The 22,174-nt window shown below is 42.8% G+C and overlaps 1 protein-coding gene across 5 annotated transcripts in view; it reads right to left on the reverse strand.

Annotated features, from left to right (window-relative positions):
- LOC140737347 (alpha-actinin-1-like) overlaps positions 1-22,174 on the reverse strand; it is a 157,818-nt gene that overhangs the window by 76,848 nt on the left and 58,796 nt on the right. For all 5 annotated transcript variants that reach the window (XM_073063791.1, XM_073063790.1, XM_073063792.1 and 2 more), the window contains exons 3-5: positions 13,710-13,829; positions 8,344-8,430; positions 4,005-4,092 (exon numbers count right to left, since the gene is read on the reverse strand). In XM_073063791.1, the coding sequence (XP_072919892.1) occupies positions 4,005-4,092; positions 8,344-8,430; positions 13,710-13,829 (295 nt within the window). The remainder of the gene's footprint in view (positions 1-4,004; positions 4,093-8,343; positions 8,431-13,709; positions 13,830-22,174) is intronic.

A 22,174-nucleotide genomic window follows, 5' to 3' on the forward strand; every position in this document is an offset into this window, starting at 1 on the left:
TGATGGGCAGAAGAATTAGAAAATGTGATAGAAACCTGAAATTGTATTAATATATTTTAGTTTAGAAATGAAGGCACGGGGAGCAACAGTACTTTAAGAAAGATTTTGAGCCCAGTTATAAAGCTCCTGAAAGGTATTAAAACCAAACTACAGAGGAGTGCAAAAATCAGATTTGCAGTAACTGACCATTTCCAGTGGAGTTAAGAAACCAAATGGGTGATGTATTACAAGTGAAATATGGAGAGTCCATTTCCTTTAGTCAAAGGATGAGGAGTCATAAATTTTAAATTTATTTTTATTTCACAATGGAATTTTCCCTACAGGCTGGTGCCTGGAGGGAAAAATCAAGATAAGACTGCCACATCTTCAAGAAAAGTATGGATAAGTGATTGGAGGCCCACAGAGATGCTAGTAAGGGGATTAGACGTTCTGAATTGTTGCAGGAATAAACTCAGCACCGTGGCCTCAGAAGTTGTAAACTTTCATGAACATCTGAATTGCATTGAATTGGCTCTATTACATACATCCTTCATGAGGAGTAAAAAACTTTATGTTACATCTCTAAATGTGCAATTTATAGTAATTTATAATAAATAGTATATACAGCAGAATATTCAATGTAATATGAAAATACAGCTGTGTCAGCACGAGTTAAGCAGTCTGATGGTCTGATAGAAGAAGCTGTCCCGGAGCCTGTTGGTCTTGGCTTTTATGTTGTAGTATCATTTCCCAGAATGTAGCAGCTGGAACAATTTGTGATTGGGGTGACTTGGGTCCCCAAAGATCCTTCGGGGCCTCCTTACACACTTGTCTTTGTAGATGTCCTGAATAGTGGGAAGTTCACACCTACAGATATGCTGGGCTGTCCCGCACCACTCTCTGCAGAGTCCTGCGATTGAGGGAAGTACAGTTTCCATACCAGATGGTGATGCAGCCAGTCAGCATGCTCTCAATTGTGCCCCTGTAGAAAGTTCTTGGGATTTGGGGGCCCACACCAAACTTCTTCAACCGTCTGAGGTGAAAGAGGCGCTGTTGTGTCTTTTCATACGCAGCCAGTATGTACAGACCACATGAGATCCTCAATGATGTTTGTGCTGAGGAACTTAAAGCTGTTCACCCTCTCAACCCCAGATCCATTGATGTCAATAGGGGCTAGGTGAATCAATTGCTGTAACTGCATGACCCAACCCATTAAATATTTACAGAACAAAATTCAATGGATGTTCTAAATAGCACTTTTGTAAAAAGCATTCAATTCAGTATCCATATTAATCCGTAATAAACTGTAAGTATTCAGATTACTTTTAATAAATAAAATAATTTCAGATGATGACAATGAGGAGCGAGAGACATCAGTGATATTGCAGCAACAACCTTGCACTCAATGGCAGTAAGACCAAGAGATTGTATGTGGACATCATTAAAGGAACTGTGACAGAACAGACAAGTCATCATCTGGGGATCAGAAGTGCAGAGGGTGAGCAGTTTCAAATTCCTGGGTGTCAACCTCTTTTAAGATTTATCCTGGGCCCAACTTATTGATGCAATTGCAAAGAAGGTACGACAGTGGCTATATTTCAATAGGAATTTGAGAAGATTTGGTATGACATCAAAGAATCTCTACAGATTTCTACAGATGTACTGTTGGAGGTATGAAGGTGCAGAAAGTGGTAAACTCAGCCAGCTCCATCATGGGCACTAGCCTCCCCAGAATCGAGGACACCTTCAAAATGTGATGCCTCAAAAAATGCTGGAGGAACTCAGCAGGTCAGGCATCTATGTAAAAGAGCAAACAGTCAATGTTTCAGGCCAAGACCCTTCTTCAGGACTGAGGAAGGGGGAAGATGTCAAAATAAAAAGGTGGGGGAGAGGAAGGAGGCTAGCTGGAAGGTGATTGGTGAAACCAAGTGGTTGGGAAAGATCAAAGGCTGGAGAAAAAGGAATCTGATAGGAGAGAAGAGTGGACCATAGGAGAAAGGGAAGGGGGGAGGAGCCAAGGGAAAGTACTAGGCAGGTGAGAAGTCGTCAAAGGTCAGAGTGGGAACAGAGGTGAGACAGAGGGTAAACACAAAGTACACTGCAGATGCTGTGGTCAAATCAACACGTACAAAAGCTGGATGAACTCAGCAGGTCGGGCAGCATCCGTTGAAATGAGTGATCAACGGTTCGGGCCGAGACCCTTCGTCAGGACTGAAGAAGGAGGGGGCAGGGGCCCTATAAAGAAGGTGGGGAGAGGGTGGAAAACCAATCAGAGGAAAGATCAAGGGGTGGGGGAGGGAATAGGCAGGAGAGGTGACTAAGGAATCTAAGGGGAAAGCACTATGGGTAGTAGAAGAAGGCAGAGTCATGAGAGAGGTGATAAGCAGCTAGAAGAGGAGACAGAGTGAAGGTGGGATGGGGGAAGGGAGAGGGAGGGAATTTCCAGAAGTTGGAGAATTCGATGTTCATACCAAAGGGCTGGAGACTACCCAGACGGTAGATGAGGTGTTGCTCCTCCAACCTGAGTTTGGCCTCATCATGGCAGTAGAGGAGGCCACGTATGGACATATCCGAATGGGAATGTGAAGCAGAGTTGAAGTGGGTGGCAACCGGGAGTTCCTGTCTGTTGTGGCGGACGGAGCAGAGGTGCTCGATGAAGCGGTTCCCCAATCTGCGTCGGGTCTCGCCGATGTAGAGGAGGCCGCACCGGGAGCACCGGATGCAATAGATGACCCCAGCAGACTCACAAGTGAAGTGTTGCCTCACCTGGAAGGACTGTTTGGGGCCCTGAATGGTGGTAAGAGAGGAGGTGTAGGAACAGGTGTAACACTTACACTTGCAGAGGGTGGAAGTTGTTCACCGGAAGGAGAAATCGATATTCGTGCCATCAAGTTGGAGGCTACCCAGATGGAATACAAGGTATTGCTCCTCCGATTACATAGTTGGATACCAAACTAAAAGTGACCAAAAGTGACCTGTGATATGTTCAATTGCAACTCATAGCAGATACCTTAAACAAATCTTTTGATTGAAATTTACACCGTCCACCTCAGAGGCAAAGTTTACAGAAATGCATAATGAGCTTTGTGATGGTTTCAGGTCCCCAAACAGTCCTCCCAGATGAAGCAACACTTCCTCTATGAACCTGCTGGGGTCGTCTACTACGTTCAAGTGCTTCTGATGCAGCCTCCTCTACACTGGTGAGACCTGTCATAAATTGGGGGGACTGCTTCGTCGAGCACCTCTGTTCCATCTGCCACAAGTGGAACTTCTCAGTGTCCAAACATTTTAATTCCCATTTCCATATGTTGGTCCATGGCCATCTCTTGTGCCAAGATGAGGTCACCCTTGGGGTGGAGGAGCAACAACTTATACTGGAGTCTGGGCAGCCTCCAACCTGATGGCATGAATATCGATTTCTCCTTCTGCTAATTTCTCCCCTCTCCTCCTCTCCTATTCCCCTCTCTGGCCTCTTATCTATTCTCACCTGCCTATCACCTCCCGCTGGGTCCTCTCCTCATATGGTCCTATCCTATCAGATTTCTTCCTCTCCAGCCTTTTACCTCTCCCACCCACGAAGCTCCACCTATCAACTTACAGCAAGCTTCCTTCCCCTCCCCCCAACATTTTTATTCTGGCGTCTTCCTTTTGGTCCTGTTGGAGGGTCTCAACCCGAAACATTAACTGCTTATTCATTTCCATTGTTGCTGCATGACTTGCTGAGTTCCTCTGGCTTTTTGCGCGTGCGTGTTGCTTTACATTTCCAGCACAGGCAGACTTCCTCATGTTTACATATTGCGTAAATTTGTCGCTATTCTGAAAGCTGAGGGAACGAGCATTGAAATGTACAACAGCTGGATTATAAAATAACCATGGCGTTTAAAAGTTTGCATGAACATTAACAGCAGGATGCAAGTAACAGTTACCAACAAACAAAGGCTTTTATCTATCACTCCAGTTTAAGAGATCACATTCCTTCCTCTCTCCCTTCTCTCCCAAGTGATATGTTATGCTGAACACATTACCTGATGTGGAAGTTCTGCACGTTCACATTCTTGTATGGCGCAGTCTTCCTCTGGCACCACAGCAGCAATCCCTCCTTGGCAGATGTTTCTAAAAAGTTTTTTCAGCAGCAGGAAACAACCATTAGAATTGCTAAGCCATTGTAAAAGAGTCCAAAAATAATTAGACAATCAGCTTAAAATGAAAGGTTTGCTGGTTTGCAGTCGGCAGCAAAACAGAGCTACTGTTCAGAGCCACCCAGTTTCCAACTCATTTACATATGACATAGAACACTTCAAATTACAAACTGCCTAGTTACTGATGGCTTCCTGTCAGCTTCATACTTAGGAACAATTTCAATACATTACTTAGTATGGAAAACATCCGTGTAGCAACAAAAGTTTATTCTACGATAAAGGCTCTCATCCCAGTCCCCAGAGTTAATAAAAGTGAATATATAGACCAACAGTTGTAATTGTACAGAAGAATTTTATTGTACTTTTATTCAGTAGAAAACTCGATGCAGGAATATCAGTATTAAGCAAAGGCTACACAGTGGGTTTTCTTTTAAACTTCTATCAAGATACATATTAGTTATTTATTGAGATACAGTGCGGAACAAGCGCTTCTGCCCCTTCGAGCTGTGCTGCCCAGCAATCCCCTGGTTTCATCATAGCATAATCACGAGACAATTTACAAATGACCAATTAACCTACCAACTGGTATGTCTTTGCACTGTGGGAGGAAACTTAAGCGATCACGGAGATAACGTACAAACTCCTTACAGGTGGGAATTGAATCCCTGTCGCCTAGATGTAATGCATAGTGCTAACCATTACACTACCATGTCACCTCACTGAAATCATCAACCTACTTCCAATGTTTCAAATTATTAACTGTTAGTAATGTTGGTAACTACTGTCTTTTTAAAATACTTTTTATAAGACTTGTACTTTTTAAACAAACGAGTATTTTTCACACTCGCTGGCGGAAAGCAGTATAGCAGCTTAACTAACGGTCTCATTTTCCATTGGCTAAATATTACCCACATAATGTAATTGTATTACAATTAACTAATTTACCTCTATGTAAGGTACTTCTCTCATATATGAAAGTGATAGATTTTTCAGAAGCACCATCTTTTATTCCTTTGTCTTAACACCCCCCCCCCCCCAGCATTAACTTCTCGCTTAATATTGTTTCTCAGCTCTTTATTTAGTTTGCTTTGTATTTTTGTTTGTACTCTAAAATAAATTCAAATGTTGGAATTAAGACCGCTCGCCATGTTTGGCTCCCAAAGAACCCCAAGGATCAGAAATTAAACAGAGATCCAACAGGAAGTTCTGACAGTAAAGGGGAAAAAAATTAACATTCCTCCTTGTCAATAAGAGTAGACTGATCAGTTTATAGCTTTAAACACAAGAAATTCTGCAGATGCTGGAAATCCAAAGTAACGCACACAAAATTCTGGAGGAACTCAGCAGGTCAGGCAGATCAATAAATCAATCCTGATGAAGGATCTCCGCCCAAAACTGCGACTGTTTGATCCTCTCCAAAGATGCTGCCTAACCTGCTAAGTTCCTCCAGAATTTTATGTCAGGGTCTTAAATCCTTTCCCCCTCCCCTTAAACACCAGGCTTTCCATCCACAACAATTCTGGTAAAAATCAAAAATCAGCTGTGAACAAACGTGGTCAGTTCTGCCAAGCTGTGTTGACGCATTGCAGCCAGTTTTATTTCTATGACAAGGCAAATTGAATTTCTGAGAATCTGTTGTATACATTATGCATGAATGAAAAATTCTGGTCCTTTATTTGGCCTTTGAACTAATTGAAATGGCCAGTCTTATTGAAATAAAAGCTAACCAATTGTCCTGTTTTTGTCAATCATGAATGGGGGGGGGGGGGGTCAGGAGGAGGGAAAAATTAACATTCGTATGGATTTTACTACATTTTGTTTTAAAAGTGAAGCTTTGTCAAACAAAATATTCTAATTTGAGGGTGTAAACTCATTTCTTCTGCAATTATTTAAGCATACTTTTTAACAAACTCATGCATTTTTCACTCACTGGAAGAAAGCAGTATAGCAGCAAAATTAACGGTTTATTGCCTTTCCCAATTTTTATTGGTTAAAAATTAACCACATGACGCAGTTGTTTTAATTATGTACCCTATTAACTAAGTTAGTTATTTAGTTTGCCTAGTATTTGTATGTTTGTTTGTACTCAAAATAAACTGAAATCTTGGAATTAAGACTGCTCGCCATTTTTGACTCCGCGAAGAATCAGAAATTACACAGATCCAACAATAACAAAGCGAGATTTTTAACTCTATGCCAACACAAATTCAGCAAATAATTAGAAAGTTAAGCAATTATACCAAGCCACACAATTGAACAATCATTGTGCATCACTATATAGCATTTTTGAAGACAAACTATTTCAATATTCTGCCCCTGCCTTACAAGATTGGTTAAATTAAAATACAATCATAGTCAGTCTAGCAAAATGGGAATAGGAAGGTTTCCAATTTAAGTTTATCTGACATCGACCACAGTCCTCCTTCATTGAGATTTTACCGTTAAGCACATCTCTCCTGCACCCCCCTGCCCCCAACTTTCACAGGGATTGCTCCCTACACGAGTCCCTTGTCAACTTGTCCCTCCCCACTGATATCTCTCCTGGCACTTATCCTTGCAAGCAGAACAAGTGTCACACCTGCCCCTACACCTCCTCCCTCACTAACATTCAGGGCCCAAAACAGTCCTTCCAGATGAGGCAACACTTCACCTGTGAGTCCGTTGGGGCCATCTACTCTATCCAGTGCTCCTGGTGTGACCTCCTGTATACCGGTGAGACCTGACATAGATTGGGAGACCACTTTGCTGAACACCTACACTCTGTCCACCAGAAGGAGAGGGATCTCCCTGTAGCCATCCATTTCAACTCCAGTTCCCATCTCCATTCCAACATGTCAGTCCATGGCCTCCTCTACTATTACAATGAGGCCACACTCAGGTTGGAGAAGCAGCACATTGTATTCAGTCTGGATAGCCTCCAACCTGATGGCATGAATAGACTTATTGAACTTCCAGTAATTCCCCCCCCTCCCCCACCACCTTCACTATTCCCCATTCCTCACCCTCATCTTATCTTCTTACCTGCCCATCACCTCACTTTGATGCTCCTTCCCCTTCCTTTTCTTCCATGGTCTTCTGTCCTCTCCTATCCTATTCCCCCTCTAACTCTTTCACCAATCAATTTCCCAGCTCTTTACTTCATCCCCTATCCCTCTCCTGGTTTCACCTATTACCTGCCACCTTGTATTTCTTCCTCCCTTCCGTCCACCTTCTTACTGACTTCCCCTCTTCCTTTCCAGTCTCGACGAAGGGTTTCAGCCCAAAACGTCAACTGTTTACTCTTTTCCATGGATGCTACCTGGCCTGCTGCATTCCTCCATCATTTAGTGTGTTGTGCTTTGGATTTGAAACCAATCTAGTGGATACAAAGCATTAAGCAGATGTGCCAGTGCATAAGAAATTCATCTTGAATCATAAATGAGGTGATAAAAAGTAACAATGAACAAATATAACAAAGAAAACACTGATAAAATGCTGGAGGAACTCAGCAGGTCAAGCAACATCTGTAGAAAAGAGTAACTGGTTAACATTTTGGGCCAAGACACTTCATCAGGACTGAAAAAGAGATGAGAAATCAGCGCAAGATGGGAGGAGGGAAGGAAGTAGTACAAGGTCACGAACACAAGAAAATCTGCAGATATTGAAAATCCATGCAACATACAAAATGCTGGAGGAATTCAGCAGGCCAGGCAGTGCCTATAGGAAAAAAGTAGTTGCCGTTTCGGGTCAAGACCCTTCAACAGAACTTGCTGAAGGGTCTCTATCCAAAATATTGACTGTTCTTTTCCCCCCATCCCCCCTCCATAGATGCTGCCTGGCCTGCTGAGTTCCTCCACTTCATTATGTGTGTTGAGTAGTACAAGGTGGTAGGTGATATATGAAACCAGGAGAAGGGAGAGGGGTGAAGTAAAGAGTGAGAAGTGATTGGTGAAAGAGATAAAGGGCTGGGGAAGGGGGAAGAACACCTGAGGGAGGTGATGGGCAGGTAAGGAGATGAGGGAGAGAAATGGGAAATGTTGAAGGGAACTGGGCCCAGAAGGTTGGCATTAGGTTGGAGGCTACCCAGACAGAATACAAGGTGCTGCCCCTCCAACCTGAGAGTGGCCAAATTTAACAGATTATTTACAATTCCAACACCAAGTACTGACAGCATAAAAGATGCTCACCCACACAAAAATTCAGATTAAGCTAGTGGTTACCGTGAGGTTTTAAAAAATCAGCTTACCTTCAACAGATATGTCCTGAATAGCAAAACGAAGGATGATTGTCCAGATCATACCCAAGGTCATCTTAACATTACCATCCACAATTTCTGGGGGGAAAAAGCACATTAAGGTTTTCTTAAAGAAAACTATACACAGCTCGTCTTGATCAGTAAAAATTTCTAAATTGAAGTAAAAGGTGTATATTTAGACAGGGGTTCCCATCCTTGGCTCCACAGAATCCTCAATTAATGGTGAGGGTCCATGCATTTAAAAAAAGGTTGGGAATTCCTATCTAGAACTTTATGGACTGAGCCAATAGAATATGACACTGTAACAGATCTCAGCAATTCTAAATATATACAGAATATCACATTTCAGAAAATTTACACTATTTAAGAAAAATAAAACCAAGGCACCAAGCTGAGCCAAAATAAATATAACAAAAATTGGCACAGATTAGATGCCTTTTGCAAGATGTCAGATGGAGCACCTCATAATTCACAATTAGAGGAAAGCAGCTTTTCTAGAAGGACAATTAGTCAAGTTCAAGAAACAGCCAAATGTCAATAGAATTTCATACATCCAGGATAAGTGGAAATATCAAGAATAAATGACTACAACACAGGATTACCTAGCTCAAAACCAGAGTGATCCAAAATAAACCTTCACCAATACTTCTACAATTATGAATTAGATGTTAATTTTAGCCAGAGTGGAAAGGGAGAAGTGAATCTTAAAGCTACTGAGACAGTCATTGAAGCAAAACAAAACAGATTCTAACTGCACTTCAAGACAACCATATTCTAAAAGAGAAATCTTCCGCATTTTTTATTTATTTAGTTTTTTATTTGGGCCACAGCAAGTGTATGGCTCCCAGTCAAGATGGCACCTGCATACAACGCCCCTGCAGTTGACATCTTCTAGATAGACCATGAAACCATATATTCCACTTCTGTATTTGTGTTTTTTTCAAAATGTGATTCTGGAACTGATAGAGCCTGTGATTTGCAATTTGGAGACCGTTTGAGTGTTCCAGCACTCTGCAGTCTCCGAGAGGATTCCGGAAGGCAGAAGCAGCGTGCGCAAACCTCATGACGAGAAGGCTGCAGGACGAGGTGTGAGCCAATGTTCGATTCCATTTCGCTGATTAAAGCATCCATTGTTCAAGAATCTAGTGCTTTCCCAACATATATGACGAATAAACTGATGAAGATGGCAGAGTTTGTCATCAAAATGATGGCCAAAATCAATACCTGTACCCAGCTGGAAGCCTGAGAAGAATTTATTCACTTTCCATTGTTCAGCGGTTAAACTGACAAGAGAGACAGAAACATTGAGGCGAATGCGGAGGGTAAGTGCTGACTGCCTGCCTTTTGACTGCTGGTGGGATTGTTCTGCTGCTGGAAAGGGGAGGACTGCTTTTTGACTGCTGGTGGGATCACTCTGCTGCCAGACAGAGAAGCTGTTGCTGTATCTAGAGAATGTTACCAAGGTTTTCTGGATATGGACTTGGACTACAGAGTTTTTCCGGTCTTAACAGTTTTTTTAAAAATTGTGTTTCTTGCCCAATCTTTCTCAGGTTTTTTTCTGTGGGACTGGGATTTGGGGGCTCAATGTGCCTGTTCTATTTTAGTTTGGTTTTTTTGTGCAGGGAGGGGGGATTTGGGGGTCGATGACTGTGTTGCTGTTCTTTCTTGATTTCATGGCTATCTGAGAAGAATTTCAGGGTTGTATTCTTTGACAGTCCTTCTTGCCCTTCAAACCACACCACCCAACACCCCCAACTTACTTACTTACTACCCATTACACCGCTGGCATTTAGGGCAGCACTTTATTAAAGGCCTTCTGAAAACCGAAATAAACAACATCCACAGAATCTCCTTTGTTTATCCTGCCCATTATTTCCTCAAAAAATTCCCCCAACAGATTTGTCAGGCAAGACTTCCCCTTAAGGAAACCATGCTGACTTTGGGCCATTTTCTCTTGTGCCTCCAAATACCCCAAGAAGTCATCCTTCCCCAATGATCCAGAAATCTGAAACCCTACACTAGTTCTCAGCCATTCATTCATCTGTACTATCATCCTATTCCTGCCCTGACTAGCACATGGCACTGGGAGTAATCCAGATTACTACTTTGGAGGTCTTGTTCCTCAGCCTTTTCCCTAATCCCCTATATTCACTATACAGAACCCCTTCCTCCTTTCCACTATATCATCGGTGCCATTGTGCACCGTGACCTCTGGCTGCTCAGCCTCCCTCATGAGAACCTCTTGCAGCCACACTGAGACATCCCGGGCCCTAGCACCTGGGAGACAACACGCCATCCAGGCTTCTCTTTTGCTGCCACAGAATCTCCTGTCCATCTCCCTAACCATCGGGTCTTCCATCGCTATCACTCTGCCTGATTTTACTCTTCCCTGCTGAGCTTCAGAGCTGGCCACGGTGCCATTGGCCTGGCTGCTGCTGCCATGCCCTGATAGGTCATTCAACTTCAGCAGTATCCAAAGGGGATACTTGTCGCTGACAGGAATAGCTACAGGGAACTCTACACCGACTGATTACTCTCCTTACTTCCCCTGGTTATCACCCATTTACTATCTGAAGCCTGCACTCTGGGAATGACCACCTCAGTAAAAGACTCTAAAGTCGTCAGCCTCTCTGATAGTCCTGACTGCATCCCACTCCAGTTCCTCGACCTTGTCAGGAGTTGAGGTTGGGTGCACTTTCTGCAGATGTAGTCACCAGGGAGACCACCAGGTAGTAACCCTGAGTCCCACATCCCATAAAAGGATCATTTCACTGCCTGAACTGCCACCCTGCCTACACTTGTGATGTCTCTGACTTCTCAACCTTAAGATCTAGCCTGTGCCTATTCTTGCCCAAGCTTGTTGAGCCAAAAGCCTATCCATTCTAACTCTAACACTGTCTACTCCAACAATGGCCATTCTACTCAAACCCTGCTTCTTTTTATTGGCCCTTGTTAGTTAACCCTAGTTAAAATTAACCCAAGCAGTCTTCTGCTCCACAGCCAAGTCTAGAAAGGACCCGCTCATTTTTTAAAACTGGCGCATAAAGTCCACAAAGAACTTTCCCCAATTCACTTGGCAATCTCCTGCTCTGCAGATTCCCAGATAACAGATATTATCTGCTAGAGACCATCAGCATCCAAGAGCTTCATTATCAAATTACCTTAACTTCATGCACCAACTTTAGTGGGGCTTCACAACCAACTTCCCTCCATTGGACAAGAATAAATAAATCAGGATTACAAATCTCTGAAGATATGGTGTGATCAGGATCAGTCTGGGTCATGATGTTTCCAGCATGGCTGAAGCTATATTCAAGCATAACCGTTTGGAACACCTCAGTGTTTCAAACTATATACCACAACAAGCCAAACATACGCAAGTAGAAGAGGAAATGCAGCTTCATTGAGATCAAATTTTCAGACAACTTAGCATATTTTAAAAGGGTCAGGACAAAACTGGATTTCATCAGCACAAACAGGCCAAAGACAGCATGGTCTCCCTAAGGAGGAAACCTTGCCTGTCAAATCTGTTGGAATTCTTTGAGGAAATTACATACAAGATAGACAGAGGAGTCAGCAGATTGTTAATACTTGGATTTTCAGAAGGTCTTTGACAAGCAGCTGCACATGAGATTGCCAAACAAGATGAGAGCCCATAGGATAAGATATCAGCAGATGGTAAAGAGTGGGAATAAAGGGGCTTTTTCTGGTTGGTTGCAAGCATCGTTCCACAGGAGTCGGTGTTGGGTCCACTACTTTTCATGATGGAATTGATGTCATTGTGGCCAAATTTACAGATTATACTAAGATAATTGGAAAGGTAGGTACTGTTGAGGGATCAAGGAGTCTAAAGGAGGTCTTGGAGAGATTACAAGAATGGGTAAAGAACTGGCAGATCGAAAACAGTGTAAAGAAATGTATGATCATGTAGGTTGATAGATGGAATAAAGATGTAGACCATTTTCTAAATGGAGAATGAATTCAGAAAACTGAGGCACAAGTGCAGGATTCCCTAAAGGTTAAATTTCAGATGTAGAGTTAGTAAATTAGTAAAAATGTAATATTAGCATTTATTTTGAGAGGACTAAAATATAAAAGCAAGGATGAACTGCGGATACAAGGCATCGGTCAAACCACATTTGGAGTGTAATGAGCAGTTTTGGTGCCCTACACCTAAGGAAGGACGTGCTGGCATTGGAGAGGGTCCAGTAAAGACTTACAAGAATGATTCCAGGAATGAAACAAGCAACATATGAGGAGTGTTTGATGACTCAGGGCCTGTACTCATGAGAGTTTAGAATAATAAAGGGGGAAAGATCTCATTGACACCTACCGAATACTGAAACACTTAGATAGAGTGGACACGGACAGGATGCCACCAACATAGAAGAGCCTAGAACCAACCATAGGGCTCAGAATACAAGGTCACCACTTTAGAACACAGATGAGGAGGAATTTCTTTAGCCAGAATGGTGAATCTGTGGAATTCACTGCCACAAGTGGCTACAAAGGCCAAGTAATTGGGTATATTTAAAGCAGGTTGATTGGCTCTTGATTAGTCAGAGCGTCAAAGCAGGAGACTGGGGTTGAAAGGCAATCCTTTAGAACAGAGATGAGGAGGAAATTAAAGTTGAAGGCAATATGTACTTTATAAGTAAGGGTGACAAAGGTTACAGGGTAAAGGCAGGAAAATGAGATTGAGAAGGAAAACTAACAAGCCATGATCAAATGATGGAGACTAGATGGGCTGAATGGCCTGGCTCTGTTTCTGTGTCTTACAAGACCATAAGACATAGAAGCAGAATTAGACCATTTAACTCACTGAGTCTGCTTTACCATTTCATCATCCATTTTTCTTCTCCACCCCAAAGTCCTGCCTTCTCCCCGTATCCCTTCATGCCCCGCCCAATCAAGAATCTAACAACGCTTCCCTTAAATATACCCATTGACTTGGCATGAACAGCTGTCTGTGGCAACGAATTACAGAGATTCACACTCTCTGGCTGAAGAAATCCCTCCTCATCTCCATTCTAAAAGGACGCCTCTCTATTCTGAGGCTGTGTCCTCTGGTCATAGATTCTCCCACCATAGGAGCCATCCTCTCCACATCCACCCTACCAAGTGCTTTCAAAATTCAATAGGTTTCAATTAGGTCACTTGTCACTCTTCTAAATTCCAGTGAATATATAGCCTAACATTAAGCCCCAATGAAAAGCTGCCAAGTCCAATTCCCAAAAGACTACATTTTCAGTCTAAGGACTGCCGATCTGCTGTAATGCTTATGAACACCACAAATTCCATACCACTTACAGATATAATTACGTCTGTGTTACGTAAATGGGAAAATATTCTCTTACCTTCTGCTCCGATGGAAACTAGCTTCACACCTTTAGATGCGATAAAATCCAAAGCCTTGTTGACATTGTTTATCTTGTGCACCCTCATTTTCCCACGCTCCGGTTTCGGTAATCGCTCCCCTAGGGAAAAGAAGAAGATTGCTTGCATTTTTGTTCTTACTAAATACTAGGCTCAAGATTCAAATGACAAGTAAGGTCCAAAAACTTGTATTAAAAATAGAAACCTCAAGAATTTTGGTTCATTTACTCCAACTACATCATTTAAAACTAAAATGGCAAATAATGATAATTGGGAAACTCACGCAGGCATTATGCATTAATAAGCAGTAGAAAAGCTGCAGATGCTGATAATCCAGAACAACATGCACACAAAAATGGTGTAGGAACTCAGCAGGACAGGCAGCATCTATGGAAATGAATAAACAGTCGATGTTTCGGGCCAGAACTCTTCATCAGGACTGGAAAGGAAGGGGGAAGACACCAAAATAAAAAAGGTGTGGGGTGGGGAAGGATGATAGCTAGAAGGTGATAGGTGAAGTCAGGTGGGTGGGAAAGGTAAAGGGCTGAAGAAGAAGGAATTTGATAGGAGAGGAGAGTGGACCATTGGAGAAAGGGAAGGTGGAGGGGACAAGCAGGCAAGTGGACTGACATGTCAGAACGGGAATGGGAATATCGTCCTCACACGTGGGAATATTGCATTCATATTATCAATTATTTTTGGAAAACTTTGAAACTTTCCCTTTTTGGGAATATATGTAGTCAAAGTTGACAGCAGTGGTAAGTAAATAGTAGGCCTCCGTTAGTCTTGATAGACCATGGATTTGCGCCTTGGAAAGTTTCCAGGGCGCAAGCCTGGGCAATGTTTTTTTTTAAGGAAGACCAGCAGTTGCCCAAGCTGCAAGTCTCCCCTCTCCACACCACCGATGTTGTCCAAGGGAAGGGCATTAAGGTCAGTAAATACAAGGACAATGAAACAAATCAAGATTCCAGGGCTTACAGTGCCTTTCTAAAACCTCAGGACACCCCCCAATGCTTAATTTTTTTTTTTAAATGTATCCTTTCCGATTTCAATACCCTGCTGGACATTAAGAATTTAAAGTACTGTAGGTTTATCCCATCAGCATTGTTGTTGATCATGCTGCTGCTTGCATTGGAGGTGGAGGAGTTGGTGTGTGAAGGGGGGTGCAGTCTAACAATGAGCGATAGTCTTAGTCGCTTTTCTTGTGATCGTAAGACCCTATTGTTAATGTAGAATGAAGCATGTCTGATTCTTTGATTTATCAGCGAACAGTGGGGAAGCTGCGTGGCTTCGATGGTAGTGAGGACTATGCCTCAAGTCGCATTGTTGCCCAGGATAGAGGCAGCGGAGTCGGTATTAGTGTGGCGTGCCAACCAAGCTGGAGTCAGCACAGTCCCCAATGTTCGTTCGGTGGAAGCCATATTGTATTCGATTGCAGACAGCAGCAACATTCATGGACTCAGAGACTTTTTTGTGTGACTGTGTTTTACTGATATCTTATATATGCCTGCTAAATATGTGCCGTGCTGCGCTTGACCGTTAGTACTGTGTTTTGCACTTTGTTCCTAGAGTAACACTGTTATGTTTGGCTGTATTCATGTATGGTTGAATGACTATTAAACTTGAACTTGAAAGATGGTGCCCATTTAATAATTCACCTTATTTAATAATTCATGGCTCTTCAGGATACAATGTAATGTCAGCAAAGATATTGTGCCCAAGTCTTTGGAGCAAGAACTTAAACAACAATCCAACTTGAAATAAATGTACTATCATGGCTGAATCCCAGCTTGTCCATTTAGCTTCCAGCTCTGTTTGGGACAGCACAGAAGCATGGTGGTTAGCACAACACTTTATAGTGCAGGCGACCTGGGTTCAATTCTTACTGCTGCCCGCAAGGAATTTGTACGTTCCCCCCACGAGTTTCCACTGGGTGCTTCGGTTTCCTCCAACAGTCCGGTTGGCAAGTTAATTGGTCATTGTAAATTGTCCCAAGATTAGACTAGGGTTAAATCAGGGGACAGCTGGCAGCACGGCTCAGAGGACCGCAAGCGACTATTCTGCCGTATCCCAATAAATAAATAAATCTCCTTCCCTCCCCCCCCCACACCTTTTTATTCTGCAATCTTCTCCCTTCCTTTCCAATCCTGAAGACGACTCTTGGCTTGAAATGTCAACTGCTTATTCCTCTTCATAGATGCTGCCTGGCCTACTGAGACCCTCCAGCATTTTGTGTGAGAGTTGCTCTAGATTTCCAGCATCTGCAGACTTCACTCATGTTTATTCATTGTTCCTGATACCTTCTCAGCTGTTACAGCTTGCAATGCATGGCAATTTTAGTCAACCACGTTCAAACAGATGAACACGGCCAAGAATTGAATACATCTTCAAAACTATGTTGAACCAAGTCTACACGAGTGAATCTGCAGATGCTGGAAATAAATAAAAACATAAAATGCTGGCAGAACTAAGCAGGCCAGACAGCATCTATGGGAGGAAGTAGTGACAACGTTTCGGGCCGAAACCTGATGAAGGGTTTTGGCCCGAAACGTTGTCACTACCTCCTCCCATAGATGCTGTCTGGCCTGCTGAGTTCTGCCAGCATTTTGCGTTTTTATTGAACAAAGTCTGACAGCTTTCTTTCTAAACAGGATTGGTAAGTATGGTTTCAGCTACAATATCAAACCCCCACCTACTGAGCTGAATCTCAGTCGAGGTGCAAATGGTCACAATGGATGTGAATAAACACAGGTCTGACACAAAGTCCAAACAGTTCTTGTTGCATGGGCGCACATGAACAAGCTTAATAAGTCACAGGACATTTCATTTTACTAGGCCGAGCCAGTTACTTTTCTTTTACTGCCAAGGCTGTCTAGCATTTTATTGGCATAAAGCATCACCGTGCTACTGCTACTAGGTTTGCAATCTGGTTTAAGATTGTGCTGCTAAAGGCAAGTGATTACTTACCAGTGGTTAACAAAACAAAGGACTGAACTAAATATTTTACTAATAACAGTTTTTCTGTAAAAAAAAAATTATGGTAGCAACACCACAAACAATGAAGAGGCAAGCGAAGGCAAGGCTGAGTCAAGGGTAGAAGCAGGCAGGTGCAAGGTGAGCTCAAGGCAAAGTCAGGGCAAGGTCGAAGCATGTTCAAGATGAAGTCGTGGAGAGTGCAGCACAAGAATGAATGGCAGATTCAAGGCCCATTCACCTAAACCGAGTTAAGTTTTGAACGATCTAAACGCCAGGCTGATTTGGAAAGCTCAGGCCCAGAACGTATCAATGGCCTGAGTCTTACAGCGAGAAATGACCTAACATTTGGACAATATAAATGCCAGACCAGTTGAATTGAAATGGCAGGGTGTTGATCCAGAGGCAAGGATCCGGTGAGTCCACTCCACTCTGCACTGCACTGAGGCAGAGGCTGTGGGTGCTCCTGGCTTGGTGTCTGTGAGCTCCGCAACGTTTTACTCCACCATGTGCTGAACTGAGATGGAGGCTGCGGACTGTTCCAGCTGCTCCAGGCTCCGTGTCTGAGGAAATTCTGAATGCTTTTTGTTTATTTCTATTGTTTGCATGATTTGTTTTTTCTCTTTTTGCATATTGAGAGTTTTAGTCTTTTTTTAAATGTGCTCTTTTGGGTTTCTTTGTTTTGTGGATACTTGTAAGGAGAATCTCAAGGTAGTATAACATATACATACTTTGATAATAAATGTATTTTGAAACCAAAGACAAGAACATACAATTCCACGACAAATGCTAATTCCAAAGCAGCTGGGAAATTTAGTTAAGTAATTTACAACTTTAAAAAAATACTAGTACTAAGAATGGGACTGTGAAACTAATGAAATCCTAAGTACACCATATGCTTCAAGAAGGGAACTTAATTGCCCTTTGTATGTCTTATAAGCAACTCCAGCACAAGAATATCTGAGAAAATGGTTGAGCAATCCATTCAGTTGTAGCAATCCTTAAACCATAGTACAAGAATACCTTTGCACAGACACTGACACCAGTCAAAGCACACTGTCAATTTAGGAAAGCACATTCCACACCTGCATCCCAACAGCAAATTATGTGGGCACATACCTGTACTGAGCAAGGGGTACCACAGATTGGACAAGACACGGCCTGGCACTATAATACTCTAAACATTCTCTAAAATGTTTAAAACATTCTCTAAATACTCTAAAAACTCTAAACAATCTCTCCCAAGCAAAAATTTTGCAGCTGACAGGAGTTTCAAGATGAGCTGTCCAAGAAGCACAAAGAAACAGGCAAGGTTGAGAACCAGAAACCAGTGGTTGGTCATAGAAACTGAGTGCAGCAGATGAGACATACATCAAACTGGCATCCCCTCTAAATCAGAAGAAGTCCAGCATTACTGTCAGCTCAGAACTCACCAAAACCACTGGAATTCAACTACACCCTCTACAGTCCAGAGAAGCCTTGTCAGAAGCGGTCTTCGTAGAATAGTTGCTGTGAAAAAGCCATTTGTCTGAAGTGAAAACAAAGCCATGACCCTCATCTACACACAAAAACACAAGGACTGGGGTGCTGAACAATAACAGCAAGTGCTGTGGTCTGACAAGTGCAAATTTGAAATTTTTGGATCAAACAGGAGGTCTATCCGTAGAAAAGCTGGACAGCACTACGTGGACAGGTGTTTGCAACCAACAGTGAAGCACGGTTGAGGTTCCCTGCCAGTTTTGGGCTATATTTCTGCAAATGGAGTTGGTGATCTGGTCAGAATCCTCAATGCTGAGAAGTACAAGTAAATTCTCATCCATCACATAATACCATCAGGGAGCCATCTGATCAGTACCAACTTCCGTCTGCAGCAAAACAATGATCCCAAACACATGGCCAAGGTCATAAAGAACTATCTTCAGTAAAAAGTACAAAGGAGTTCAGCGACAGATGTCATTCCCTCTACAGAGCCCTGATCTCAACATCATTGAGCTATCTGGGAATACCTGGAGAGACAGAAGCAAGCGAGACAGCCAAAGTCCGCAGAAGAACTGTGGGAAGTTCACCAAGATGCTTGGATTTTCTTATAAACCTGCACTGCACCTAACAATTGATGCAGTTCTAAAAGGCAAGGGGTGGTCACAACAAATATTGATTTGATTTAGTTTTTTTTTAAAACTGTTTTCTGCTCTTTATAGTAATTTTTGATATTCACAAACTTTGCATCTCATTTTTTAAAGCATCTTTACAGAATTGTCTTTATATGTGCTGAAGACATTTACACAGTACTATCTGTCTATAAAAAAAATAAATTAAATAAGTAGTGCAAAATGAGAGCAAAAAACATGAGGTAGTGTACATGGGTTCACTGTATGTTCAGAAATATGATGGTGGAGGGGAAGAATATGTTCCTAAAATGTTGAGTGTCTCTCTTCAGGTTCCTATACCTCCTCCTTAATGAGAAGAGGGCATGGCCTGTGTGATGAAGTTCCTTAACGATGGATACAGCCTTTTTTTGAGGTAGTGCCTTTTGAAGACATCTTCAATGCTTGGAAGCCTAGTGCCCATGATGGCGCTGGCTGGATTTGCAACCCTTTGCAGCTTTTAACGATCCTGTGAAGTGGCCCCTTCACACCAGATGGCGATGCAACCAGTTACGATGCTCACCACAGTACACAGATAGAAATTTGTGAATGTCTTTGGTAACACAAAAGCCAATCTAATTAAATCAACTTTTAAATAAAATAGTATGCACCAAGTAGAGTAAAAAGCTAATCAGCGCCAACATCCCAGCATGTTCTATTACTGTTTCTTCTTGGGGCCTTATCTCCCAGTGAAGCATAGGCCATCAATGACCTCTGGGCTCCACCATCCTGTTCTGAGCCAGTGTCTACAGGGTGGATCAGGACTCTCCCCTCGTCTAATTTTGACCTTGACATCCCCCCTACATGTACTTTGGAAATCCCTTTTTTCCTCTTTTTTTGAGGATTCCATTTTAATGCTCCTCTGGTGATACTGGTTGGCTTCCTCAAGTTGTGGCCCATCCATTTCCATTTCCGTTTGCATACTTGTATCTCTATGGATTCCTGGTTGGAGTTTTCCCCACCGTGCCTGGTTGATTACTTTGCCAATCCATCTGACGTTTAGGATCCTTCTCAGGCACTGGTTGATGAAAGTCTACAGTTTTTGTAGTGTCTTCTTTATTGTTCTCTAGGTTTCAGAGCATGCTCTACTAGCTGTGCCTTTAATCAATTTGCTTCAGAACAGTTAGATTACCATTTACCGAACAATGTGGAAAATGGCCCTGTTTAAAAATGAAGCAGGACAAAACCTAAACTGCCAACTTCATAATCTCAGTTAATGGTAATATTTCATAAAAATATTTTGAACCCCTTGTCTAGTGGACTTAATGACCATGGATAATTTTGCTGTCAGATAACAAAAATGTGAACAGTGGTTTTCAAACTTAGGCTCTGCAAGAATCAGTGTAGGAGCCAATCATCTGTTTTCTATCTGCATTGTATTCTGCGTTGCTTGTTTATTATGTTAACTAGTCATGTGTATTGGTGGCATGGTAAAAGCAAAGGGTTTAGTTACATATTCATTCTTTGTTCTGGGCAGTTTAGAGTTGGGGATTACCGGGTGTCATATCTTTGGTTGACCACTTAATTACATTTGAAAACACTTAACTCTACTTAACTTTGCTTAAGTCCACTTAAGTGCATTTAATATTGCTAATTTTAATTTCATCATTTCAAGATTGCATGTTTTGCTCATACTAATAAAGGATTGAATATATTTCAACTTTTTTAACATTATTAAGATGACAGAACACACACTAGACTTCATAGAGGATTCAGAAGTGGAAAGAGTGCGCTATTTCAAGTTCCTGGGTGTCAATATCTCTGAGGATCCAACCTGGTTCCAACAAGTGCAGAGAGAGTTAAAGAAGATCAAGGTGGCTAAAGAGGAATATAGGAGAGAGCTGGAGAACAAACAAGCAGAGCAGCTCACAGGAGGTGTGGAGAGGCACGAAGAGCATCACTGGCTTCAATCTGCCTAGATGTAGATCCTTGGAATGCACCTGTGAATGGGCTAATGGGTTAAACCAATTCTTCAATAGGTTTGAAAATTCACACCCCTTAGCACATCAGTCCAGGTACAGAGGTGCCCAATGCTTCCTCAGCACCAATGCCTCCCCGCCAACACATAGATGTACATCACAGGCTACCACTGTCTACATCCCTTCCTTGCCCTGCACCTACCATCCACACCTCCACATAGCAGCTGCTATCATCCCAATATTTACCTCCCTCAGCCCCTACCTTCCACCAACTGCCCAGTGATCATAGACTCCCCTTCACTGCTAGGCAGGTGAGAAGGGCTCTGGGGAAACTCAGACACGGCAAAGTACTGGGACCGGACGGTGTGAACCTCAAGGTCCTGAGGGAGTGTGCTGAGCAGCTGTGTGGAGTTCTCCAGCACATTTTCAAACCTGTGTCTCAGCCTGGAAAGGGTCCTGACTGTGTGGAAAACATCATGTGTGATCGCAGAACCCAAAAAAGGGTCCAGTGGCCCTGACTTAACATATCACGAAGACCCGTCCTGGCTCACCTCCGACCCCTGGTCAGATCAGTCATTGATCCCCTGCAGTTTGCCTACCAGTAGCACACTGGAGTCAACGATGCTGATATCTACCTGCTGAACAGAGCCTACTCCCATGTGGATAAGCAGGGCAGCACTGTGAGGGTCACGTTCTTAGATTTCTCAAGTGCCTTCAACAACATACAGCCCTCACTGCTGGGAGAAAAGCTCCATTCAATGCAGACTGGCACTTCCATTGTATTCTGGAAAAGACTTCCTGACTGGCTGACTTCCTGACTTCCAAAGGTCATAGTTTGTGCGGCTTCAGAGCTGTGTGTCAGACATAGCTCTAAGCAGCACTGGGATCCCACAGGGGAATGTACTAACTCCTTCCTATTTACCCTGTATACCTCAGACTTTAGATACAACACTGAGTACTGTCAACTGCAGAAATTCTCTGATGACGCAGCAATAGTTGGATGTATAAAGGGAGGACAGGAAGATGAATACAGGGCCCTGGTGGAGGACTTTGTCAAATGGTGCAAGCTGAATTATCTGCAGCACAACATCAGTAAGACCAAAGAGATGGTGATGGACTTTAGGAAGACTAAGCCTCTGTTGCTCCCTGTTACTACTGATGGTGAGGATCTACAAGTACCTGGGGGTGCACCTGGATGAGAACCTTGAGTGAAGCACCAACAGAATCTGTGTACAAGAAGGGACAGAGTTGCCTCAACTTCCCGAGGTCCTTTACGCAGACCTCTACTTCACGTTCTACCAGTCTGCTGTTGCCAATACAATCTTCCATGTGGTGGTGTGCTGGGGCAATGGCATCAACACAGGTGATGCCAACAGACTCAATAAACTGATTAGAAAGGCTGGCCCTATT

This window comes from Hemitrygon akajei, chromosome 12 (assembly GCF_048418815.1).
Source record: "Hemitrygon akajei chromosome 12, sHemAka1.3, whole genome shotgun sequence".
NCBI lineage: Eukaryota > Metazoa > Chordata > Chondrichthyes > Myliobatiformes > Dasyatidae > Hemitrygon > Hemitrygon akajei.